We start from the raw sequence: 21,088 nt of genomic DNA, 5'->3' as shown, positions 1-21,088 counted from the left end.
GAGCCATAACAGCCACAGAAGGGACTAAGCCCCATCGTCTATGTTCAAAGAAGTAACACTCATCAATGTCCTCCAAACATTGATATAGAGCATATTTGTTTTGAAATTCGTACTGCCAAGACAAAGTCTGCCTTTATTTTGAGTATCGTCATGGCGATTTAGACTTGGCATTCCATTACAATGGATGAAAATAAAACAACTAACGAGACTGAAAATCACTGCTTTCCATCGTCCTTGTTTTTGCAGTTGTGGCGGTTGATTCAGCTTTGTTGCAAAACACGTCCGAACCAAACAGCTTATGTAAGCTATCGGAGAGCTCCGTTTCCGCCCTGAAGGAAGGTTGGTGCATATCTTGGCAGATCCCCAAATTCTGCATCTAGAATTCTGGGAGCCATAAGCCCTTGTTCTATTGTTCGGGAAATGAGCTCACTAATTGGAGTATACACCTTGCTGTGAACGTGCAAACAAACCCCGTGGAACGCGGCGTTTGTTTGGCTATTTTGATGTGGTGAACATCTAGCGAACACAGAAATAACAATACATGGGCGTCGTGCTGAGTATGTGCTTGAAGACTTGTTTGGACATGGCGAGGATGTTAGGCTTTGATAAAGTGAATAAAAAGGATGGAACCCAGCAGCTTTGACTTTTTCGTTTGCATCTCATCTTTTAACACAGAAGGCTACATACCCAATAAATTCTATACATACCCATCTACCACATTCAGCTTGGGATGAAGGGCAATACATCCTTCCACCTGCTGCTTGCGGTAGTGTTTGCCGTCTATGTAACGGCTGTTTTTGGTCAGGCGGGTGGGAATAGCACTGTCCCCGCCTCCAGCAACGATACCCAAGCGTTTGTGAACGGAACAAACGGAAATGGAACTTGGGTTCCTCCTCCAGATGGGAACGCAACGTCTCCTTTTGGAAATGGAACTTACCCACCATTAATGGGCGGAAACGGAACCTATCCGCCAGGTAATGGAACGTATCCACCACCGATGAACGGAAATGGAACGTATCCGCCAGGAAATGGAACTTATCCACCACCAATGGACGGAAACGAAACATATCCGTCAGGTAATGGAACATACCCACCACCGATGAACGGGAATGGAACGTATCCGCAAAACAATGGAACATACATGTACGGGAACGGAACGTACTGTGCTCCCGGAAACGAAACATGCTATCCTCCAGGGAACGGAACTTACCCACCTCCTTATAATGGCAACGGAACGTACTGTTCTCCTGGAAACGGAACGTGCTATCCTCCAGGAAATGGAACTTACCCACCACCAATGGACGGCAATGGAACGTACTGTTCTCCTGGAAACGGAACGTGCTATCCTCCAGGAAATGGAACTTACCCACCACCAATGGACGGCAATGGAACGTACTGTCCGCCAGGAAACGAAAAATGCTATCCTCCAGGAAATGGAACTTACCCGCCACCAATGGACGGCAATGGAACGTACTGTTCTCCTGGAAACGGAACGTGCTATCCTCCAGGAAATGGAACCTACCCACCACCTTATAATGGCAATGGAACGTCCTGTCCGCTAGGAAACGGAATGTGCTATCCTTCAGGGAACGGAACTTACCCACCACCTTATAATGGCAATGGAACCTACTATCCCGGCAACTGGACCTATTACCCCCCCATGAACGGCGATGGTCCGAATCCACCCATGAACGGTAACTGGTCTTACTTGCCGCCAGGTCCCGGCTTTACTGGCCCCTTCGGTTACCCCTTGTACCCAGTTTACAACGTCGAATACAACGGAATGTCCTACGATGTGACATGGGTGTCCGTGTACCCACCCGCTCAACCGGGAACATACGCTCCGCCATATCCATATCCCATTTGGTCTATTGCCGATGGGTCCAAGAACAGAACATGGTATCCACTACCTTACCCGTTCCCTTGCCCGTCCAGCGGGAACAGGACTGAAGGTTATGCACCAACGTCCTCGTATCCGCCAAAGTACCCACAGAGTTCTTATCCACCCATGTACTCTGAGACAAAGCCACCGCTCTCTGGAAGTCCTCCATCAATGTCTGGGAACTACCCTAGTCAAACGGCTGTACCTCCCATGTCTGGAACCTGGACTGCATCGCCTCCTCCTTTCAATTCGGGATTGCCCTCGCCGGGATACAGTTCGTTCGGACCCTCATCTGGTGCTGGACCCGTGTCAAGCTGGAATGGTCCGTCATTTGCCCCTAGTTCGGTCGGCCCTGCGCCTTCTGGAGCTCCGTCCAGCTGGAATGGTCCTTCGTTTGCTCCCAGCTCGGTTGGCCCTGCGTCTCCTTCTGGAGCTCCGTCCAGCTGGAGTGGTCCTTCGTTTGCTCCCAGCTCGGTCGGCCCCGCGCCTTCTGGATCTCCATCCAGCTGGAACGGTCCCTCGTCAGTACCCTCAGGAAGCCCTTCTCCTGCTCCCAGCTCCTTCGACCAGTCTAGCTGGAATGGTCCTTCGTCCGTGCCTAGCTCGGTCGGCCCCGCGCCTTCTGGATCTCCGTCCAGCTGGAACGTTCCCTCGTCAGTACCCTCAGGAAGCCCTTCTCCTGCTCCCAGCTCGTTCGACCAGTCTAGCTGGAATGGTCCTTCGTCCGTTCCTAGCTCGGTCGGCCCCGCGCCTTCTGGAGCTCCGTCCAGCTGGAACGTTCCCTCGTCAGTACCCTCAGGAAGCCCTTCTCCTGCTCCCAGCTCGTTCGACCAGTCTAGCTGGAGCGGCCCCTCGTCAGCTCCATCGGGCAGTCCTTCGCCTGCTCCCAGCTCCTTCAGCCCATCATCCGCCCCGGACAGTAGCAACAGCAGTCCTTGGCCGTCGGCAACCCCGTCTCCTCCTGCCAGACGCAGAGTCCGCAGACAGGTGATGGAAAACCAATTCAACGCTTCCAGCCCTACTGGGTCCAACAAGACAGCTTTCCCTTACGAGGTTTGCTCTCCTACACCGCCAGGCTACAACGCAAGCGGTTGGGGTTACCCTACTCCTCTTCCGGCCACGGAAGCTAGCCAACACTCGCTGCCGTTCCCGGTCGAGTGGTTCCGCCACTTTGGCATTGAACCACCACACTTTGACGATGAAATCTCTCCAAAGACAATCTTCAATGGTACCAGCCCGCTCGACGGCGTCTTTTGGCCATGGGACAAGAAGAATGGCAGTGGGAACGCTGGACCACCTTTCCCCTTCCCCCGTTTCCCGGACCATCCTGAATGGAACGTCACCTTCCGTGGGCCTTTCTGGCCAGAGTTCCCGAACATGTCGGACGTGGAGAGCTCTACTGAAAAGCCCTGGCCAGAGTTCCCGTTCTTCCCGCTTCCAAACGGCAACAGGACATGGCCCGTGCCCTTCTCCATTCCAGTGTTCTGGCCAGAGGACCCTCAGCCTCCCGAAATCGGCTTCCCCTGGGACAAGGTCAATGGAACGCAGCCACCATTCCCCAACGTGCCTTGGGACCCAAAAAATAATGCATCGCTGCCTTCCTTCCCACACTTCCCCTGGGACCCCAACGGGAATGGGTCGTTCCCAGAGATTCCCGGCATTCCTGGATTCCCTGGCTTCCCGTGGGACCCCAAGAAGAATGAGACCGGTACACCTGGAACACCCCAGGGCCCGAAACCCAACGTTACCATCCCCGGTATCCCTGGGTTTCCCGGAAGCGGTGGTGACAAGCCTTCGGGCGTTGTTCCATCCCCAAGTCCGTCACCATCTCCAGTCGTCCCGGTTATAGGTAAATATGGAACGGTAAAAGATGAATTAGCGTTTGTTCTAATCTTTTGTCTTTGCTATAGACCCTTGTCCTGTGCCGCCCCGAAAGGCATCCATCGTCTTCTCTGGTTCAGCTCTCGTTGACCCTGCCTCCCGAGTCTTCAAACCCTCGGGATCTGGTCAGGCCAACCTTGCGGTGGAGCCATTCCAATGCCAATACGCCTACACTCTCATCTACTGGAACGTTGACCTCGTAAGGAGTAGTACAGGCCCCAATACCACAGAAGGAGCAGGAAAGCCATCTTACTCGCTCATGTACCCATTGCCTCTCCAAACCTTGTCGGCCAGCGAACACACTGTAACAGCACAGGCAATGTTTGTCGCCTACAATGGACGACTCGTGGCAAACGTTACGACCGTGGCGTCTTTCAGCATTAAGAAACCTTTGTCCAGGCCCCTATTGAGCAACTTGAATGGTACCGTATCCGGAGCTGTGCCCCTCGTTCTCGATGCATCTGACACTGTCGACGGTATCGATCCGTGCTACTTTGTCATGTTCAAGGGATACGCAGCATGGAAGAAATGTTTGTCGCTCAACCCGGGTAGTGGCTCTAGTGTCGCTCAACCCGTTGTGGTCGTGTTCTCATGTCAAAACCGAATCGAGAAAACTCCCTGCCCTTTCAACCTGACCTCGACCACAACTGTTGACCAGATACTGTCAGGACGTGACGTGACAAACACTACATTTAGGGCGTTCGAAGTACGCCGTGATGACGAGGAAGGTTTCTTGTATATTGGTACCGACACTCCCTACTTTACGATCCCAGTTTCGTCCTTGAGGCCAGGTGATTACATATTCAGGGTTTTCACCTTCCGCAGCGAGCAAGAGAGTCCTCCAAAGTCTCCACCTGTCAATCTGATGATCGAGACAACAAAATACTACGCAAAAGTCGCCCTGACCATTAACGGAGTTGGAAGCACTTTTGTCGGTGGCTCCTCGGCCTATATCACATCCAATGTAGTGACCAACTCTCCTGATTTGGTTTACAACTGGGCTTTGATCGCCGGTAATGGAGGCGAAGTGTCGCTTGCCAAGGTTACCAAGCCCGTCGGAAAGGGTGGTCTAAAGTATGTCAACCAGATCTATTTTTTGCAGTTTCTTGGACTAACCATTTTGCATAATCCAGAATTGACTCTTCCCAACTTGATGACGGCCAGTACACTGTCTATCTCACTTTGACCGACTCTCACAACACAACTGCTACTGCTGCCACTACCTTCAGCGTTACCAAAACTCTTCCGCCAATCAGTTCCTGCAGCATTTCACCATCTAATGGTCAGGAGCTGACCACGCTCTTTACCGTTTCTTGCAGTGATATTTCAGTTGGAAGCTATTATTACAGTTACCGCATTAAGGGTGTGGAAACCGGCATTGCATATCCAGGTTCCTCAACCCAATCCTTCCTCCTGCCCAGTGGCTTTGAATCAGATGGATACAGGGTGGAAGTCCGCGTTCGCTCGTACATTCCTGGAACGCTCTACATCTCTGATCCGTACACGTTGTACGTGAACGTCACAGCACAAACGATCACGGACGACAACTTGAGTGACACGTACGTGAACCTGTTCTCCAGTGGATCCAGCAGTTTGACGGTGGCCGCGATGGAATCCTTCACGAGCAAATTGCTGGCTTCCAATACTACGTCCGAGGCAGCAAAGAATGCAACTGGCCAAGTGATCCAAGCCCTTACAGGAACCATTGATGCAAGCACTGAGACGGCTGAATCTGCATCGTCAAAAACTGAAGCTCTCGCCAAGTTGCTGGACACTGGTGCTGTTGATGACAGCTCAAAGGCCAACGTTGGAAAGGGTGTTGCGGTACTGGCTCAGGTGTTGGCCACAACCGGTGCAGATCAATCCACCCTTGAAAACCTTGCGTCTGCAGCTCTCGGATCCGTTGTCAGTTCCGATTCCGACTCAAGCTCTGGCGACACATTTACGGAAACCATGGGATACGTCGGAGATGCCTTGTCGAACACTCTATCACCCGGTGAAAATGCAACCATTAGTGTTCAAGGAACGAGATTGGATGTCGTGTCTGCGACGATTGAATCTATTCCGGATAACATTGGCGAGAAACCATCCAACCCAGCAAGACGGTTGAGCAGGAGGGCCGCCGCTACGTCGTGTTCTGCGCAGGTCGGCGAGTCTCTTCAGCAGACGTTGAACGACACGGTCGGAGACACGCAGGTTGTGGTCATCAAGTCCACTTGTGTTGGCAACAGCCCTTACCCAGTAACAGCTAATGACACAAACGCGGGATCATCTACGTAAGTTGCTTGTAAGACAGTATGGTTGGCATCTTCAGACTTTTATTAACATTTATGCTTAGGTTGACGGCCGGAATGCTCACTCTCAAAGTCAATGTGGATGGTGTTCCGTTCAACGATACGCTCGAAAAGCCCATTCGCATTACCATTCCAACGAGCTACACGTCCACCGCGAGTCTCCACAGGCGATACGTGCATGCCTTGACCAAACGGTCGACTACCACGTACACTGCCCACTGCGCCAAATGGGAATCGAGTACCTCGGCTTGGAACACAACTGCTTGTAGCACCCTTGACACCTCTACAGGAGGTTCCAGCACCACCTGTGACTGCACCTCACTAGGATCCTATTCGATCGTGATCAAGGCTGCCTCGACTCCTGACGGCCAGTCTCCCGGCGACACACCTGACTCTGGTAGCAGTGTCTCAAAGGGTGTCATTGCAGGAGCGACAGTGGGCAGTGTTGTCGGTGTGGTCATTGTCGCGGCGGGTATTTGGTACTTTTTGCTCAAAAAGCCCGCTAAAAATGTGGGTGCGCCGCAGCCAGAAATGCAACAACAACATTAGAAAAGTGTCTGATAACATGGTAATGGTACAGTAGAAAGTCACTTGATCAAATAAAATATACAAGAATTCCATTTGGGCTATATGCTCAAGTACTTTCTGCGCGCGATTCCACCTTGTGGCCCTTGTCCGAAACTGTCCGAATCGTCTGTGTGTGCTGTGCCACCATGTGCCACGCGCTGTGCCATCTGCGCGTTCTTTGCGCGCGTGGTGAGAAAAACACAAATATCCCTTGTTGCAGCGTGGGTCGAACCCTTACCTTGGCGTTAGCCCTCCGTGGACGCCACGTGAAAGGGGCGGATCCAACGTGAGAATTTCGGCCTCCTTTCATGTGACACTTCCTAAAAAGGAAATCCATGTCATCATCACATGGTCATCGAAAATTGATCTGTGTAACATCAAATTCCCCATCACGAGGGTTAAAATGTATCACCGCGCAAAATAGTTCCCACGCTGCTGCTTTGGGTGAGCCAAGGTTTTGACTCCCCCACAACGACGACGACGACGACGCTGCCCATCATCGTTCATCATCGTTACGGAACATTGCACAGATTATTATAACAAAGGGCCTTGTGTGTGTGTTGAAACAAGAGATGGACTTGACTATGCTCGTCAGACAGCATGCCCAAGGCATTGCGGCAGTGAGAGACGCCTTGGCAAAGACGATTGCTGCGTCGAGAAAGGATATGGATTTGTCGCGGAGAGAACTGCATCACATTGCGGAACTGTTGGTCGACGAAGGTGAGAATCGGGCAGCAGCGTTTCGGTTTTGCTATACATGTCAAAGCTCACCGGGAAATATAGCACTCTTGTTTCGCTTTTACAAAAAGCACAAATATGACCACGCCGCAACGCATGCAGCTCTTCTCAGCCATATCGACTGGCGACTACAAAATGACCTTCCAAACCTTTCTTTATCTTCCCTCCCTCCCTCTGCCCTCCAATACCTCCAAAAGGGCCTCTTTTATTTTTTACGAACAGACAAGTTAGGCCGTCCGGTGGCTGTGCTTAATCTCCGTCACTTTTCGAAACACGGGCATGGTGATTTCGAGGATCTCAGATGGTTCTTTATACTGGCCATGGAAGTTGCACGCAGGGTCGTTCAATCCATCAACGAGGAAGTGAGGAAACGGAGAGAGTTGGGCATATTAGATGAGGCCAGCGACCGCATCATTGCCCAGATATCTATCATTGTCGACTTGGAAGGCGTCGGATTAAACAATGTTAAATATGACATGATACCCCTTTTCCACGACCTCTTCTCTCATCACTATCCCCAAACTGTCGGCACGGTCTACGTTCTCAACTATGGCTGGATCCACTCTGGTATCTGGTCTGTGCTCAAAACGGCTCTGCCAGCGGACGCAACCAAAAAACTCATGTTCCTCACCACTGGGGAACTGACTGCCCATATCTCCCCCGAAAACCTCCCCACTTGCCTTGGAGGCTATGAGGCTACACCCTATTCGCTTACCACATGCCCAGTATACACCAACTTTTGCCATCCAAACTATCACTCTACATCTCCGCGCATATCCCACCAAATATCCTTGATGGACGCTGAAGACGAAGGTTACCACGAAGATGAGGACATTTGGTACGATGCCGTCGAAGCTCCCATGACACCCTGTCGCTCCGCAGCAGATTTGCAAAACCTGCTACGCGTCTCGAGTGGCCGCAACCTGCATGGTATGAATCGCGTCGGAAGCACAAAAAGTCTCAAAACCCTGGCGGCACAGGCTGCCGTCTCCGGATCCGGCTACACATCCCTTCGCTCCTCAAACGCAGGTGGTGGACTCGTCATGCGCCCATTCAACCGTCCCGACCATGCGATACCGCTCGCAGCTTCACAACAGCCGCCCAGACGCCGCCGCAGAACGCTGATAAAATCTACTCTCCTTAAAACCCCCGCAACCCTCTACTCTTTCTTGTCGTCAACCAAACTCCGATACATGTGCCTCTGCGTTTTGGCCTTGACCTTGGTTGGCGCCAGAAATACTGAGAGAATTAAGCGGCTATACTGGAAGTTGGTGTTGGCTGGAAAAACAAAAAGGGACGTGGGCTTTCTTGAGGCACCGGCCGTTGTCGTGGCAGTTGGGGGTGCTTTGAGATGTTGAACCTAGTCATTTTTCCATTATTCTTTATTCTTTATCTGTACAGATTATTATTTTTTTCGGTTGGATGGATATTGTATATTCCTTTTTTGCGCTCGTTAAATAATGAGCATTAAGAAATAAAGAAAAATAACTCTTAAAGTGCATAATGCTCCTCTTCATCCTACTGCCACCAGTAGGTTATTTGTAAAACAGCGGTTGGACACTCTTTGGCCAAATGAGGTTTCTTATTGTTTTGATTGTCCACAATCATTGCACAACACCACCATGTAAACCCAAAACGTTAAAAGGTATGGCAAAAAAAAACTACAGAAAAAAAAGTAAATGCCTCCAAAAACCACACCACATCTATTCATCCTCCTCGTCCTCTTCGTCCTTGTCCTTTTTCCCCGCAGTCTTTCTCTTTTGGGCCCCGTCCTTCTTCTCATCCTTCTTTTTCACAACAACAACTTCCTCCTCCTCTTCTTCCTCGTCCTCATCAGGCTGTGCGTCCTTCTTTTTGGCGGCGACGTCTACCTTCTTAACCTTCTTTGCAGCGGGCTGTGGTGCAGAATAGAAATCATGTCAGCAACCAATTCGTCAGCTACTGGTACATCAAGATGCGCTTCACCTTTTTGGATCCCATGCTGATAATGGCCCCCACCAATAACATAGGAACGACAATGGCGGTACCAATGACGCCGGCGGCGATCTGTGGAAGCTCCTGGATAGCTTCGACAGGGTCTTTCTGAACACGTTGAACAAAGTCGAGGACTTGGTCTTTGATTACATTGACTCTCTCAAGAAGAGGCAAGTCCTTGGTCTCGCCCTGGACCGCCATGTGATAAGCATTGCGCCATACTAAGAATAACGGAATGAAGCTTCATGCCCACCTTCTCCTTTTCTGGCTTGGGTTCGTCCTTCTTCTCCAATTTAGCCTTAATCGCAAAGCTCTCTTCCGCCAATTTCTTGGCATCCTCTGCGCTGTGTCCAACATAGATGTTGTCAAAGAGAATCTTATCTTGCATGGTCCAGAGTTCGAATCCAATTGCACCCTAAGCAGAAAAAAGTGTTACAACATACACACGACCAAAACTTTCAATCTGATTGATCCCTACAATCTTGTTAAAGTTGGAAGGTGTCTTGTCCTCAAAGTAGTTGGGGTTGGGGATCTTGCGCGGCGCCCAAGGGCCCTTGTACTTGGGGTTGTCAATCAATGGGGCCTTCCACTTGCCCTTGTAGTTGGGATTCCTTTTCGTGGGCTTTTTCCACTCGCCGCATCCAGACGCCTTTTCACATTTGGGGTTAGGGATAGTCGGGGCGACCCAGTCACCATCTTCCTCATCGTCCCAATCTTCAGGCTTCTGAGCTTCAGGATCGGGAATGGTCAAGGGCTCGTCATCAAGCCAATCGCTAGGTTTCTTGGCATCTTCATCCACAATCTCAAGGGGTGCCTCCTCATCCCAGTCATCAGGCTTTGTGGCTTTTGGATCAGGAATCTGAGCTTCCTCAACCCAGTCAGATGGCTTTTTGTCATTAGGATCATCGATTTCCTTTGGGGGGTTGACAGAAGGAGTGAAATCCTCAAGAAGAGAGCCCTTCTTGACTTCTTCATTGTCAATGAGAATCTTGAACGATTGGTCGGGATTCACAATCAACGTGTAGAGGTGAGTGTTCTTGTCCGCTTTGGCCGCTGGTGGGGCATTGACATGCTTTTCTTCAAACTCCCCAGTTTTGGGGTTCTGGATGACAAATGACAAATACGGTTAGTAAGATACCGGGTATCAAGAATACGTAGGTTCTGCACAAACCTTGTGGCGGAAAATGAAGTGGACCTTGTTGGTCAATCCACACTTGTCGGGACCGAACACTAGGATCGAAAGTCAACAATCGGCCGGTAGAGAGATGCGCTGATAAAGCCTTGAACTTACTGATGGTGTAGGGAGTCTTGTCGTCGAATTTTTTGGGATCAAACGAGTTATCTTGGGAGAGAAGCTTCATGTACGCTCCCCCACACTCTAATCCGTTCTGAAGCTTGACCTCATACCTGTAATATCAACCTGGTCAGCATCACAAAATTCAGACCGTTGGAGATTCCCATAATGAGTGACTTACTGCACAACCAGAGATTTTCCAGTCGGGTCCACAGGCTTGTCAAACTTTGCGGCAATTGCCTACAGAGGTATGCATGTGTCAATGATCTATCATCCTTAACCTCTACCGAACAATCGTGAGATCTCCTACATGATGTGCTGCGGCAGTTTTGACGACCAGTCCCTCGTCTCCTGAAATGACAGAGTTTTGAGGTTCCTCAACACCCCATTGGCCGCGGTATCGGAGGAGCTCCTCGTCCTCCACTCCGTCGACAGACTTTTTAGTCTCGGACGGTGTCCAGCGACGTTCCCATCCAGATGCGAATTGCTCCAGAAAAGGGGCATTAAGCGATGTTGGCTACAATATAATCATAGTCCATGGGCCGAGTGTGAGCATCACAGTCGAGCAATTGCCAACCAACACAAGTGCACACGTACCACAAACGCAACAGAGACGCCATCTTGGGAATCAGCGACCGCAACAGACGCGAGCGCTAGGCACGCGGGCACAATGTAACGGAGCTTCATCGCGATTTCAGACTGAGCAACAAGAAGCGCAGTGGAAGGATTGGGGAAGATGATGGGCTGCAAGACGGCGATGGGAAGGCCAAGGGGACCCCGCCCTTTATTCCCACAGGCCTCAATAGACGCTTTCCTTTTATGGTTTGATTACACAAATGTTGGCATTCTGTGATTGGTCCGAATGTGTGTCACGTGGCTGCAAGTGCTGCTGCGCATCGAAAGTGTTGGAACACACAAGTTTCGGGGCGATCGCCGCAGCACGACGAAGGTTAAACGAAGAGCAGGTGCCCATCGTAGGTAAGGGAGACGACGTAAAGCGGTTTGATTTATTCAGACATCTAACGACAGTTGATTTGGACAATTCAGGACGCGCAAAGGAGCCTCATAGCTGGTAGAACTCTGGCGCGCCGCTTTTCGCCCTTGGTTCTGCATCATATTTTCTTATAAACCCGCAATTGACAATGAAAGCTCTAATATTGGGAGTATTATCCATACTCGTTTGCGGTGTGAGCTCTCAAGAGTCGTCCTCAGAGCAGTACTTTACGTTGTTCAGTTGGTGCCTTGCACCGCCATACATTGGTAACGTGTCTTTTATGATGCAAGTTTCTCTTGGAATTTGTACTAAACTATGAGTTGCATTTAGAGGAGAACCTGCAGAACAGATGGTGGAACTTTGGTGGAGGTATTGACCGCAAATATCGCATTACAACACATCAAGATGGCTGATGAATCTCTTGTTTAGATGCACTGATGGAGGTGAACCGATTCGTTCGCCTGACTCCTGAGCTACCCTCAAAGTCAGGTTGGCTATGGAGTAAACAGGTAATATCTATGTTGTTCATATCTATATATCCTTTCCATCAATCTCTTATGCACAAACACCAATCATCAGCCGTTCACCAGTAGCTCCTGGCTCGTGGAATTCGACTTCAAGGTCCACGGGGCAAGCTCAGGTCTTCATGGGGATGGTTTTGCGTTCTGGTACACCACCGACAAAGAACAGGGGGGTCCGGTTTACGGCAGCAAGGACCAATTCACTGGGCTCGGAGTATTTTTCGATACTTATGCCAATGGAAGACACAAATTTTCCTTCCCCTATGTCAATGCCATGATTGGGGACGGTAAAACAAAGTATGACCATGCGAACGATGGCGTGACAAATCAAATCGGTGGATGCTCGGTCGACTTCAGGCAGAAGGATGTGGCGACAAAAGCTCGAATCAAATATTATAAAGATGATATGGTGGAAGTGTCACTCAATTACAAGGGCGATGATACGTGGGAACAATGCTTTACAAAGTACAATGTGTCGCTGCCAACTCACGGGTACCTAGGTTTCTCGGCGTTTACCGGGGATGTCTCTGGTATGTAATGAACCCTTTTTCCTTTCGCAGCGCCCTACGTTAATTATTGATGATTGTATTTATGCGCCAGATAACCACGACATCATCACTATTACCACAAAAGGCATTACCAACGTGAGTCTTCCACAGTTCCAACTGCCCCATATGATATGCACTAACTGTAACCATGTGCAAAACAGCCATCACATTCCCGTCCCGAGCACAGTCAACAAAACTTAGTCAACAAGTCTTCAGGGGGGGCCTGGCACTATTTCACTATCCTTCTGTCGCTAACAATCTTTGCAGTGGTCTGTTACGGAATATGGGTGGTCCTGAGAATGCGGGAGGAGAGGTCTTTTAAGCGATTTTAAAACTGTTATTTAGGAAGTAATTCCGCACGGAGATTTCCAACCCGTTGGTTGCTCTTTAATGGGGGTGGGGGTGCACATGCTTCTCATGACGAAAGTCATGATTCTTGTTAATACAATGGGACTGTGACATGGGAACCAACCTAAGATGAACTAACACGACTGGAAAAGGTTATGAAGAGGTCATCATGATTGTAGTACAGATCTGTTGAAAAATGATTGTATAAGACGGGCTAAGATATCTCTGGCGAGACCCTTTACTTCATTTTCCCCGCCTCCAAGAATCTCTTTGTATTCTCTCTATATGCTAGCATCTGCCAAAACATGACGACTCCCAAGGACGCACCCAGAACAGCGGAAACCCTTGCGACAGGATCATCCACCTCCACCAACGTCGTAAACATCCGTCCCAGCCCACATAGTAATCCCATAGATAGCGTCGCAGGTGATATCGCACCAATGTGTTTTACCCGCCAATTCTCAAAGATTTGCACCACGGAGCCGGTCATAAATGCCGGCACCGTCAATCCCAGAAGAGTCTGTAACATCGAATCGGACACCTTGCTGGAGTTCATCAACAGTCTCAATACCTGCGCATAAAGAGCCAAGAATGGAACCACCACACTCAATGGTCGCCGTTTCCAGTGTACGGCAAGTATCAATAAATTAGCCGCAAGAAGGCATGGTACTTCTCCCCAAGTAGTAAAGGGGTTTCCTGCTCGAATGTTAAAGGCCAGCCCAATGGTGAACCCGAACGTCTCGAGAGCTATCGGTGCTATTGGAATACCGTGAGTTGATTGCACTTTGAGGATAGGGAGGAGCGAGGGGAGTTTTAGCGTGGACCCAAGGACCAAGATGACCGTTCCAAGAAGCTTTGAGAGCAAAAGGAGGGTCGTTGGAGTCGGTGAAGGTAGGTTCTGGGTTGCCATGCCCGTTGAATTGAATACGGTGGTTGAATTGAAGGACTTGTCGTTTGGATCCATCCAACTCTGTTGTGAAGGTGCGTGGTATGCTGGTGCCATGAGGGATAGTCCGTCCACCATGGGTTGAAAGGTCGAGTCCGCCATGATATTGTCAGCCATTGCGTCATGAGCTGTGCCACGCACAGTCACCGAACGATCGGCTATAAGTTCTGCTGGATCGTCGACAGATTCTACGGTTGGCTCGCAATTTGCAAAATGTTCAATCCAAACTCACTGCTTCCCAGCATGCCGCCGCCTGGGACACCTATCCGTCCGCCTGGACAAGCGGGTACGCCCGTCATAGTTCCGAAATTCACACATCAGCGCGCCCATATCCAGATTGCACAAGATCACACATTCACCGTGCCTATCAAACGCATCAACGACGAAGCAACTATGCACCAATGGCAACGTTCGGACGCCTATGTTCGACTATTGGAGTTTATACAAGTATTAAATGAGGCGGTAAAAAACAAGAAAAACAGCGATCCTTGCACAGTATCTGAGGTGATTGAACGGGATATATGAATCTCATAAAAGGAACGGAGGGAACGGACACTAATGAGCGTCGTTTTTTATTACATACCTCTACTCTATCCAATCCCGATATTATGGTCAGACAGTACAAAAAATCCTGGACATGCTAAACACACTGGACAAGTGGATAGACGATATTCCACCGCTGGAGTCTCCCCAGCGATTTGGAAATAAAGCTTTTAGAACATGGATTCAACGTCTGGAAGCTGTACGTTTCACCCTCGGAAGAGTCTAAATTTTGAAAGTACATGCTTAAATCAGTCAATAGAACGCCGAATCCCTCATAAACGGCATTATTCCTGACGCTCGGCAGCCAGCTACTCCGGAATTATTACCATACCTCACCTCTGCTTTTGGGCACGGCACACGGATCGACTATGGAAGCGGGCATGAGCTATCGTTTGTTGCATGGCTGTGTTGTTTGGATCTGTTGGAAGTTGTTGTACCAGATGATTATCAAGCTCTTGTAACTAGAGTCTTTGCAAGGTGTGTATAGGTCTGCGACGTAGGTAAATGTGGTTTATTCATGTCCATATTCTTGTCATAGCTACTTGTCGATTGTACGACGATTGCAGCGCATATATCTTCTCGAGCCTGCTGGAAGCCATGGTGTATGGGGACTAGATGATCATCAGTTTCTTCCCTATTATTGGGGAAGTGCACAGCTGTTAGGTAAGCTCGTTTCGTTCAAGGATTAAAGCTTTAGAGTTTGTATTCATGTGTCCGCACACAAAGATCACCCACGGTTGAAACCCAAATCAGTACTACAAGACGAGCTTGTCTCGCATTTCCGCAAAGAATACCTGTACTTGTCCTGCATTGCTTACATCCATGAAGTACGCAACGCGCGTAATGTCTTACGCACGCTTTGTGATCACTAATAGCCACCCTAGGTCAAGAAAGGTCCTTTTTATGAGCACTCACCGATGCTCTACGATATTTGTGGCGTACCATACTGGGCCAAAGTCAATACCGGAATGCTAAAAATGTACATTGCGGAAGTGCTTCACAAGTTCCCTGTAGTTCAGCATTTACCTTTTGGAAGCTTGTTGCCTTTTGACAAGGTTTCTTCGTGAAGTTTATGTGCATGAGTCATATGTGGTGCGGATATGTATATAGTGGACTTTGATGGGGTCAACAATCAGCTCCATGCACTTCGTGGATAAATAGAAGATCAATAGTAACTTGTAATTTTATTCAGGACTATTTCTGGAGGGATCCACTTCAGGACTGACAATTTCCAGCAGACTTCTCGAAAAAACAAAGCATTCCACCAAGTGAATATCGTTCACCATACACCACAAGTCGACTACATCGATATTTCGACGGATTATAGACTTCATCTTGCGTGTACAACGCAAAACCAGGCCATTGACGAGCTGGGCGTCCATAGTTCGAAAGAGTTCATGAATTAGGTGCTGAACTATTGTGCCAGGTAGATTGTTTTGGTTGAGAACTTTGATAGTATCGCTGAGGTGATCTAAAAGGATTCGAACAGTCATGCGACCTTCACGTAGACTACTTCTGTTGTTGAATGAGCTGACGGTTGACGGTGTAAATGGGATGGATCCTTGGGGACTGACATTAGAGTCATCCGAAAACGCTTCGACAATCATAGGCGAAAGATCGGACCGCACGCTATCAATGAGACGCGCGTAGACATCTTGAACCAATTGTTGAAGTAATGTATCGTTTTCTTTCAGCTCAGTCCGATGGCTTTTCAGTGCGCTTGAAAAGTACACTACATTGGATAACCACAGAGACAGAGATGCTACGTCCTTCTGATCACCAAGCCGTCGCCGCAATGCGGTGACAATCTTGCGCACAAGGTTTCTCACAGCATGCTTATCTTCTTCCTGATGCAAGCGGATCGCGCATAGAGCCAGAACGTCAAGCGGAAGAGATTGGTGATCTACCAGAAGACCTCCTTCCTTCAATTCCTCGGCGGTGACCTTCAAAAACTGTCTGGGTTTCAGGTCTGCAGCAGACGTACTTCCATCGCATACATCAACGCTGGGCTCGGCTGCTACGGGTGCCGGGGTATTTAAGGCAGTGGCTCGTGCCTCACACAGTGAAGACGGATTTGGCGATCGTTTCAAGGACGCGAGTAGGAATGTTTTAATACGCTCCAGTCCTTCTCGACATAGCTCCAACGGTGGTGAGTTGATTGCTGACGTGGTGCTTAGATCAATCTCAAGAATTTCGAGCTCTGGAAGTGTCGCAAGTATAGGGGGCAACACGGAAATAGGATTCCGCTCGATATTCAATACACGCAAACTCTTCAAGTCGCCCATATAAGGCAACTCTCTCAATTGGTTACTGCTTAGATTCAAATCAGTCAGGGCAAGCATGCCCGCAAAAGCCCGATAGGGTATGCGCGTGAGCCGGTTGTCGGACAGGTCGAGGTTCACCAGGTTTGCGAGATTGTTAATGGTTTCTGGAATTGTCTGGAGAACATTTCCTGCAAGGATGAGTCGCCTCAGCCATTTTAGCTTTCCAATACTGGCCTGCAGTATTGAGACTCGATTTCGTCGTAACGCTAGCTCTTCCAGATTACCGCAAGCATCAAATATCGCGTCCGGTAACCGTTGGAGCCGATTTACGGAGACATCCAAAATCCTCAGGTGTCTTAGTGATGTAAAAATATAATCAGGAAGCTCCTCCAGATAATTTTTGAAAAGCCGCAGTTGTTCAAGTCTTGTGCATTTCGCCAAGGTATGCGGAAGAGCTTTGAGCTGATTGCTTTGTGCGTTGAAATACTGCAAATCTGCGAGACGCTCAAAAATGGCCTCAGAAATGCATTCCACAATGTTGAAAGATACATCCAAATGTGTCAACGAGACTAGCAGTTGAATCTCTTCCGGCAGTTCCTTCAAATTGGCGTTCTGCAAGTACAAGAAAAATATAGGACTAGAACCGAGTGAGCTAAGTCTCTCCACCGTGCGATACACATAAGTGCCACAACAGAGCAAAACCCATCTAGCGGCATGACGTTGACAGACCTGAGCAAACAGCCTACGTCCATTACCCACCTGCAGGTTCCACCGCCTTTTCGTCGTACACCCACCTCTCTCTATTTGCAGCTTCCCGCAAGACCGTAGCCAGTGGCCGTTCGCCTTTTCCGTAACTCAAATCTAGGGCATTCGAAGAACCCAGTTCCCGGGAAAGAAATGTTCTTGTTCGTAGAAGCGGTGGTCTGGGAGGTGCGGCGGAGACTCGTTGCCAAGAGAGTGACGCGGTCCCAGACTGCTCGTGTTTCTTGATGGCCAACATGGTACGGTTTGAGGAATGGAATTCGATAGACAGCTGTTATTAGGCAGACCATCTGCTTTTGAGCGCGCTATGTCGAAACTTTCCTGTCTCGTCGCCCATGATCTCTTCGCCTTCCACCAGACAGCAGAGACGCGTCTGTTGGCTTTGACGCTGCTTACTTGAGGCTCCGATGTTTTGCCGAGAGTGCAGGGCAGCAACTCTCTGCCCGATCGCTGGACTTGACTGGCCATGGGATTAACTTTCAAGACTTTGACCCTCGCTTCAATTCTACTTCACGCTGGGTTCCTCATCTATGGCGCTTACCAAGACAGACATCCCGTTGTCAAATTCACGGATATTGACTACCTCGTTTTCACCGATGGAGCCCGATATATTTCTCAAGGGTTGTCACCTTATCTTCGAGCGACCTACCGCTACACACCGCTGCTCGCTTATCTGGTACTTCCAAATATAACTCTTCACCCGTTATGGGGAAAAATTCTCTTTTGCATATGTGATCTTGTCGCAGGATGGTTCATTCATGAGATCTTGACTGCTCGCGGTATGGGAGATCATCGTGCAAGCAAGTATGCAGCGGTGTGGATGCTCAACCCGTTCGTTATCGCAATATCGACGCGGGGAAATGCGGAGAGTATAGTTGCTGCGTTAGTGTTGGCAGTATTATGGGCGTTGATTGTAAAGAAATGGCGACGAATAGGCGCCGTCGTGTTTGGAATTGGCGTACACTTTAAGATTTATCCTATTATTTATGCTGTCCCTTTTTGGTTATTTTTGGATTCCGATTTCGAGGGGGAGGAAGGAAAAAGGACAAAAGCAACTGATAATGTGAGGAGAGCAGCGACGCAGGACAGGTACCGGAACGCATCTGTGGGTCGGCGAGTCAGGGCATTTTTCACTTGGAAGCGCTTAGAGTTCGGCTTCATCAGCGGAGGTGTTTTTTTTGCACTGACCGCCTTGATGTACTATATGTGAGTAGTATTGCACTTCTGTAACCGAACGAGGATTTCAGCTCACCCGCCGTAGTTATGGTCATGAGTTTCTTGAGGGAACATACCTCTACCACGTCACACGTAAAGACCACCGCCACAACTTTTCGCCGTATTTCTACCACATGTACCTCTCTTCCCATGAACCGGCATCTGCTGTGTTGAACGGCCCCTTAATCTCAAGAATCATTTCAATCCTCTCGTTTGCCCCACAGCTTGGCCTAGTAACGGTAGTCGGGGCCGTCCTCGCGAAAGATGTCGTATTCGCAACCTTTGCGCAGACATTTGCTTTTGTTATGTTGAACAAAGTTTGTACCTCTCAGGTGTGATGGTGGATCGACTGTTCTTGTGGATCCTACTCCGTGTGCTGATCATTTTCCTATGTAGTATTTTATGTGGTACCTCTGTTTTCTACCCATTATTTTGCCTAGCAGCCGCCTTGTGGCAGATCAATGGAAACTCGGTATTGGACTCTTGTCTCTTTGGGTTGCGGGTCAGGTCGGCATATGGGTGCAGTCGACTCAACGCAAGAGCTGATTGCTCATACACGTTTTACAGGCTCTCTGGCTATCCCAAGCATTTCGCCTGGAGCACCTCGGGCACAATACGTTTCGGGAGCTCTGGGCAGCTAGTGCTATATTCTATCTTGTTAATGCCGGAATATTGGCGTGCATGATCAAGGCGCATGCATTTGAACCGATTTTTGCGAAAGGGAATGTTCGACAGGTTTTCAACGAGCCTGTTCTAAGCACTTCGGGTACGGATCTCATCACGTCGGAAGAACCCGCATCTTCAGCGACCAGTGCAGATCTATCACAACCAAGACCGCACACCATCACGTACTCTCATGGAGGCTTTCTCCTAGAAGAACGATTATTGGGGGAAGGGGCAATTGAGTTTGTTGTGAAGAAGGCAAATCCGGGTTGGAGTGTCCTGGACGTGGTCCTTTTAGCCACATGCTCAGGTATTTTAATTATCGTGGTAGGTTCCATGGTGCTGGATAGATCGCCATTCTTTTTTGCTTAACCTTTCAAACAGTACCTGCTTGGGGGCTCCCTCAGCCGCTGGCAGTTTTCCCTACCATTTGCTCTGATACTCGTAGTTTGGGTGTTGACCAGACTGTTGAGTGTCCACCGAGGTAATCTACTATCGCCCTGCCAATGCCCACATGCTACTCATAAAGTCAAGCTTATAGAATCACTTCTCATCATTCGCACTCTGGGTATACAAATTGAGACCCGCAATAGACTTGGTCAGACCACTGCGCGCTTCATTCCTCTCTCCAATATCGCGGACCTGATCATCAACGAAGCCATCACACTATTGACTGTGAGATATTACTTAGCGGTTGTGGCGAAAGGAGAGGATCAGTTGGCGGTGGTGTTTGAGGTACTGCTAGAACCTCACAGCAAACGTCGGTTATATAAGGTTGAACAGTTTCTCTCTACTTTCAGAATTTACTCCCTCGACTAGATATTGTGAAAAGGGTATATAGCAGAGGCAGAGCTGTGCTCTTTACAGAATAAGTACTTACAACAGGAAAACCTGGAATACATAGTGTGGAGGTGATTGAAAATGGCACTAGGACCCATTATTATCCGGATTAATCCGGTTAATCATATCGCATAATCAGAACCCCCCTCTATCGCTCAGATTGGTGTGGCATGCATGTAATGTTTTTTTTTTTTAAACTGCGGTGAGGCGCATGCCAAAGGTCTATAAAAGGGGGGCCTTTTCCCTCTTTCCTCTTTACCCATCCTCGACTCGAAGCATCTGCACAAACGCTCATTGCGACCCACATTGCAACCTCATAGCGGCCCACATTGCAACCTCATCGCGACTCGGTCAACCATGAGAACGCCGATGTGGTGGTGTCGAGGACCTCGACCGCCCGACAGCAACCGTGATCAGAACCAGCGGCAACCAATCGGATCCGATAACAAAACCTACTATTATGCTGCCACATTAGTTGAGCTTGGTTGGTATGTATTGATGGCATTTCTTGCATTTCTTGTCATCGGGTCATCTTCTGACATGCAGTTTTTTTCTCTAGTCTCCAAGCCTTGTCACTGAACATCCTCCAGCTTGTGAGCCTCCCCAATGTTGCGAAGACTCTGGCTTCAATGCCATCAAGAGTTCTGGATCAAGGCCTAGTAGGGACCGTGTGTGGTGGTGGGCAATTATCCGGTTAGAACCAACCATTACGTATTGCGTGTATAATTGCCTAGTAGTAGCTGAGTTAGCTTTTCCGAACCAGTTGTCGCTGGTTTATTCCCTGGTGTAGTAGCTAGTGCCAGTTTCTGTCACC

At 49.2% G+C, this 21,088-nt stretch overlaps 8 protein-coding genes across 9 annotated transcripts; 5 read left to right on the top strand and 3 right to left on the bottom strand.

Moving 5' to 3' along the window:
- Positions 1-730: 730 nt before the first annotated feature.
- On the top strand, positions 731-6,671 carry SPPG_05334 (uncharacterized protein; the record flags this gene model as incomplete). Its single annotated transcript, XM_016753555.1, has 4 exons — positions 731-3,731; positions 3,793-4,837; positions 4,897-6,039; positions 6,102-6,671. 4 exons carry the CDS (start codon positions 731-733, stop codon positions 6,604-6,606), a joined length of 5,694 nt encoding a protein of 1,897 aa, XP_016608002.1. The 3' UTR covers positions 6,607-6,671.
- A 380-nt stretch (positions 6,672-7,051) lies between these two features.
- On the top strand, positions 7,052-8,866 carry SPPG_05333 (uncharacterized protein). The gene is made up of 2 exons (XM_016753554.1): positions 7,052-7,344; positions 7,408-8,866. Exons 1-2 carry the CDS (start codon positions 7,197-7,199, stop codon positions 8,718-8,720), a joined length of 1,461 nt encoding a protein of 486 aa, XP_016608001.1. The 5' UTR covers positions 7,052-7,196; the 3' UTR covers positions 8,721-8,866.
- Positions 8,867-8,925: 59 nt separating this feature from the next.
- SPPG_05332 (uncharacterized protein) lies at positions 8,926-11,412 on the bottom strand. The gene is made up of 9 exons (XM_016753553.1): positions 11,228-11,412; positions 10,941-11,147; positions 10,812-10,870; positions 10,628-10,743; positions 10,508-10,566; positions 9,815-10,438; positions 9,590-9,751; positions 9,328-9,525; positions 8,926-9,257 (listed from the first exon to the last, which is right to left on the bottom strand). The coding sequence occupies exons 1-9, from the start codon at positions 11,315-11,317 to the stop codon at positions 9,066-9,068; spliced, it is 1,707 nt and encodes a 568-aa protein (XP_016608000.1). The 5' UTR covers positions 11,318-11,412; the 3' UTR covers positions 8,926-9,065.
- Positions 11,413-11,538: 126 nt separating this feature from the next.
- SPPG_05331 (uncharacterized protein) lies at positions 11,539-13,274 on the top strand. Its single transcript, XM_016753552.1, has 7 exons — positions 11,539-11,608; positions 11,678-11,890; positions 11,955-11,993; positions 12,054-12,133; positions 12,204-12,675; positions 12,746-12,789; positions 12,855-13,274. Exons 2-7 carry the CDS (start codon positions 11,773-11,775, stop codon positions 13,023-13,025), a joined length of 924 nt encoding a protein of 307 aa, XP_016607999.1. The 5' UTR covers positions 11,539-11,608; positions 11,678-11,772; the 3' UTR covers positions 13,026-13,274.
- On the bottom strand, positions 13,194-14,104 carry SPPG_05330 (uncharacterized protein; the record flags this gene model as incomplete). Its single annotated transcript, XM_016753551.1, has 1 exon — positions 13,194-14,104. The coding sequence occupies one exon, from the start codon at positions 14,102-14,104 to the stop codon at positions 13,280-13,282; it is 825 nt and encodes a 274-aa protein (XP_016607998.1). The 3' UTR covers positions 13,194-13,279.
- A 76-nt stretch (positions 14,105-14,180) lies between these two features.
- SPPG_05329 (uncharacterized protein) lies at positions 14,181-15,751 on the top strand. Its single transcript, XM_016753550.1, has 6 exons — positions 14,181-14,491; positions 14,604-14,729; positions 14,790-15,007; positions 15,069-15,193; positions 15,257-15,357; positions 15,415-15,751. The coding sequence occupies exons 1-6, from the start codon at positions 14,201-14,203 to the stop codon at positions 15,595-15,597; spliced, it is 1,044 nt and encodes a 347-aa protein (XP_016607997.1). The 5' UTR covers positions 14,181-14,200; the 3' UTR covers positions 15,598-15,751.
- Positions 15,702-17,908, bottom strand: SPPG_05328. Of its 2 annotated transcripts, none has more exons than XM_016753548.1 (2): positions 17,524-17,908; positions 15,702-17,431 (listed from the first exon to the last, which is right to left on the bottom strand). In XM_016753548.1, exons 1-2 carry the CDS (start codon positions 17,544-17,546, stop codon positions 15,715-15,717), a joined length of 1,740 nt encoding a protein of 579 aa, XP_016607995.1. In that variant the 5' UTR covers positions 17,547-17,908; the 3' UTR covers positions 15,702-15,714. The 2 variants fall into 2 exon arrangements, with proteins under 2 accessions (XP_016607995.1, XP_016607996.1); XM_016753549.1 differs by having other exon boundaries at positions 17,589-17,908.
- Positions 17,909-17,980: 72 nt separating this feature from the next.
- On the top strand, positions 17,981-20,253 carry SPPG_05327 (glycosylphosphatidylinositol-alpha 1,4 mannosyltransferase I; the record flags this gene model as incomplete). Its single annotated transcript, XM_016753547.1, has 6 exons — positions 17,981-18,762; positions 18,818-19,103; positions 19,168-19,278; positions 19,339-19,761; positions 19,819-19,918; positions 19,976-20,253. Exons 1-6 carry the CDS (start codon positions 18,023-18,025, stop codon positions 20,251-20,253), a joined length of 1,938 nt encoding a protein of 645 aa, XP_016607994.1. The 5' UTR covers positions 17,981-18,022.
- Positions 20,254-21,088: the final 835 nt, after the last annotated feature.

The sequence above is a fragment of the Spizellomyces punctatus genome, assembly GCF_000182565.1.
Source record: "Spizellomyces punctatus DAOM BR117 chromosome Unknown supercont1.8, whole genome shotgun sequence".
NCBI classification, from domain to species: Eukaryota; Fungi; Chytridiomycota; class Chytridiomycetes; order Spizellomycetales; family Spizellomycetaceae; genus Spizellomyces; species Spizellomyces punctatus.
This window is presented reverse-complemented; position numbering and strand designations above follow the sequence as displayed.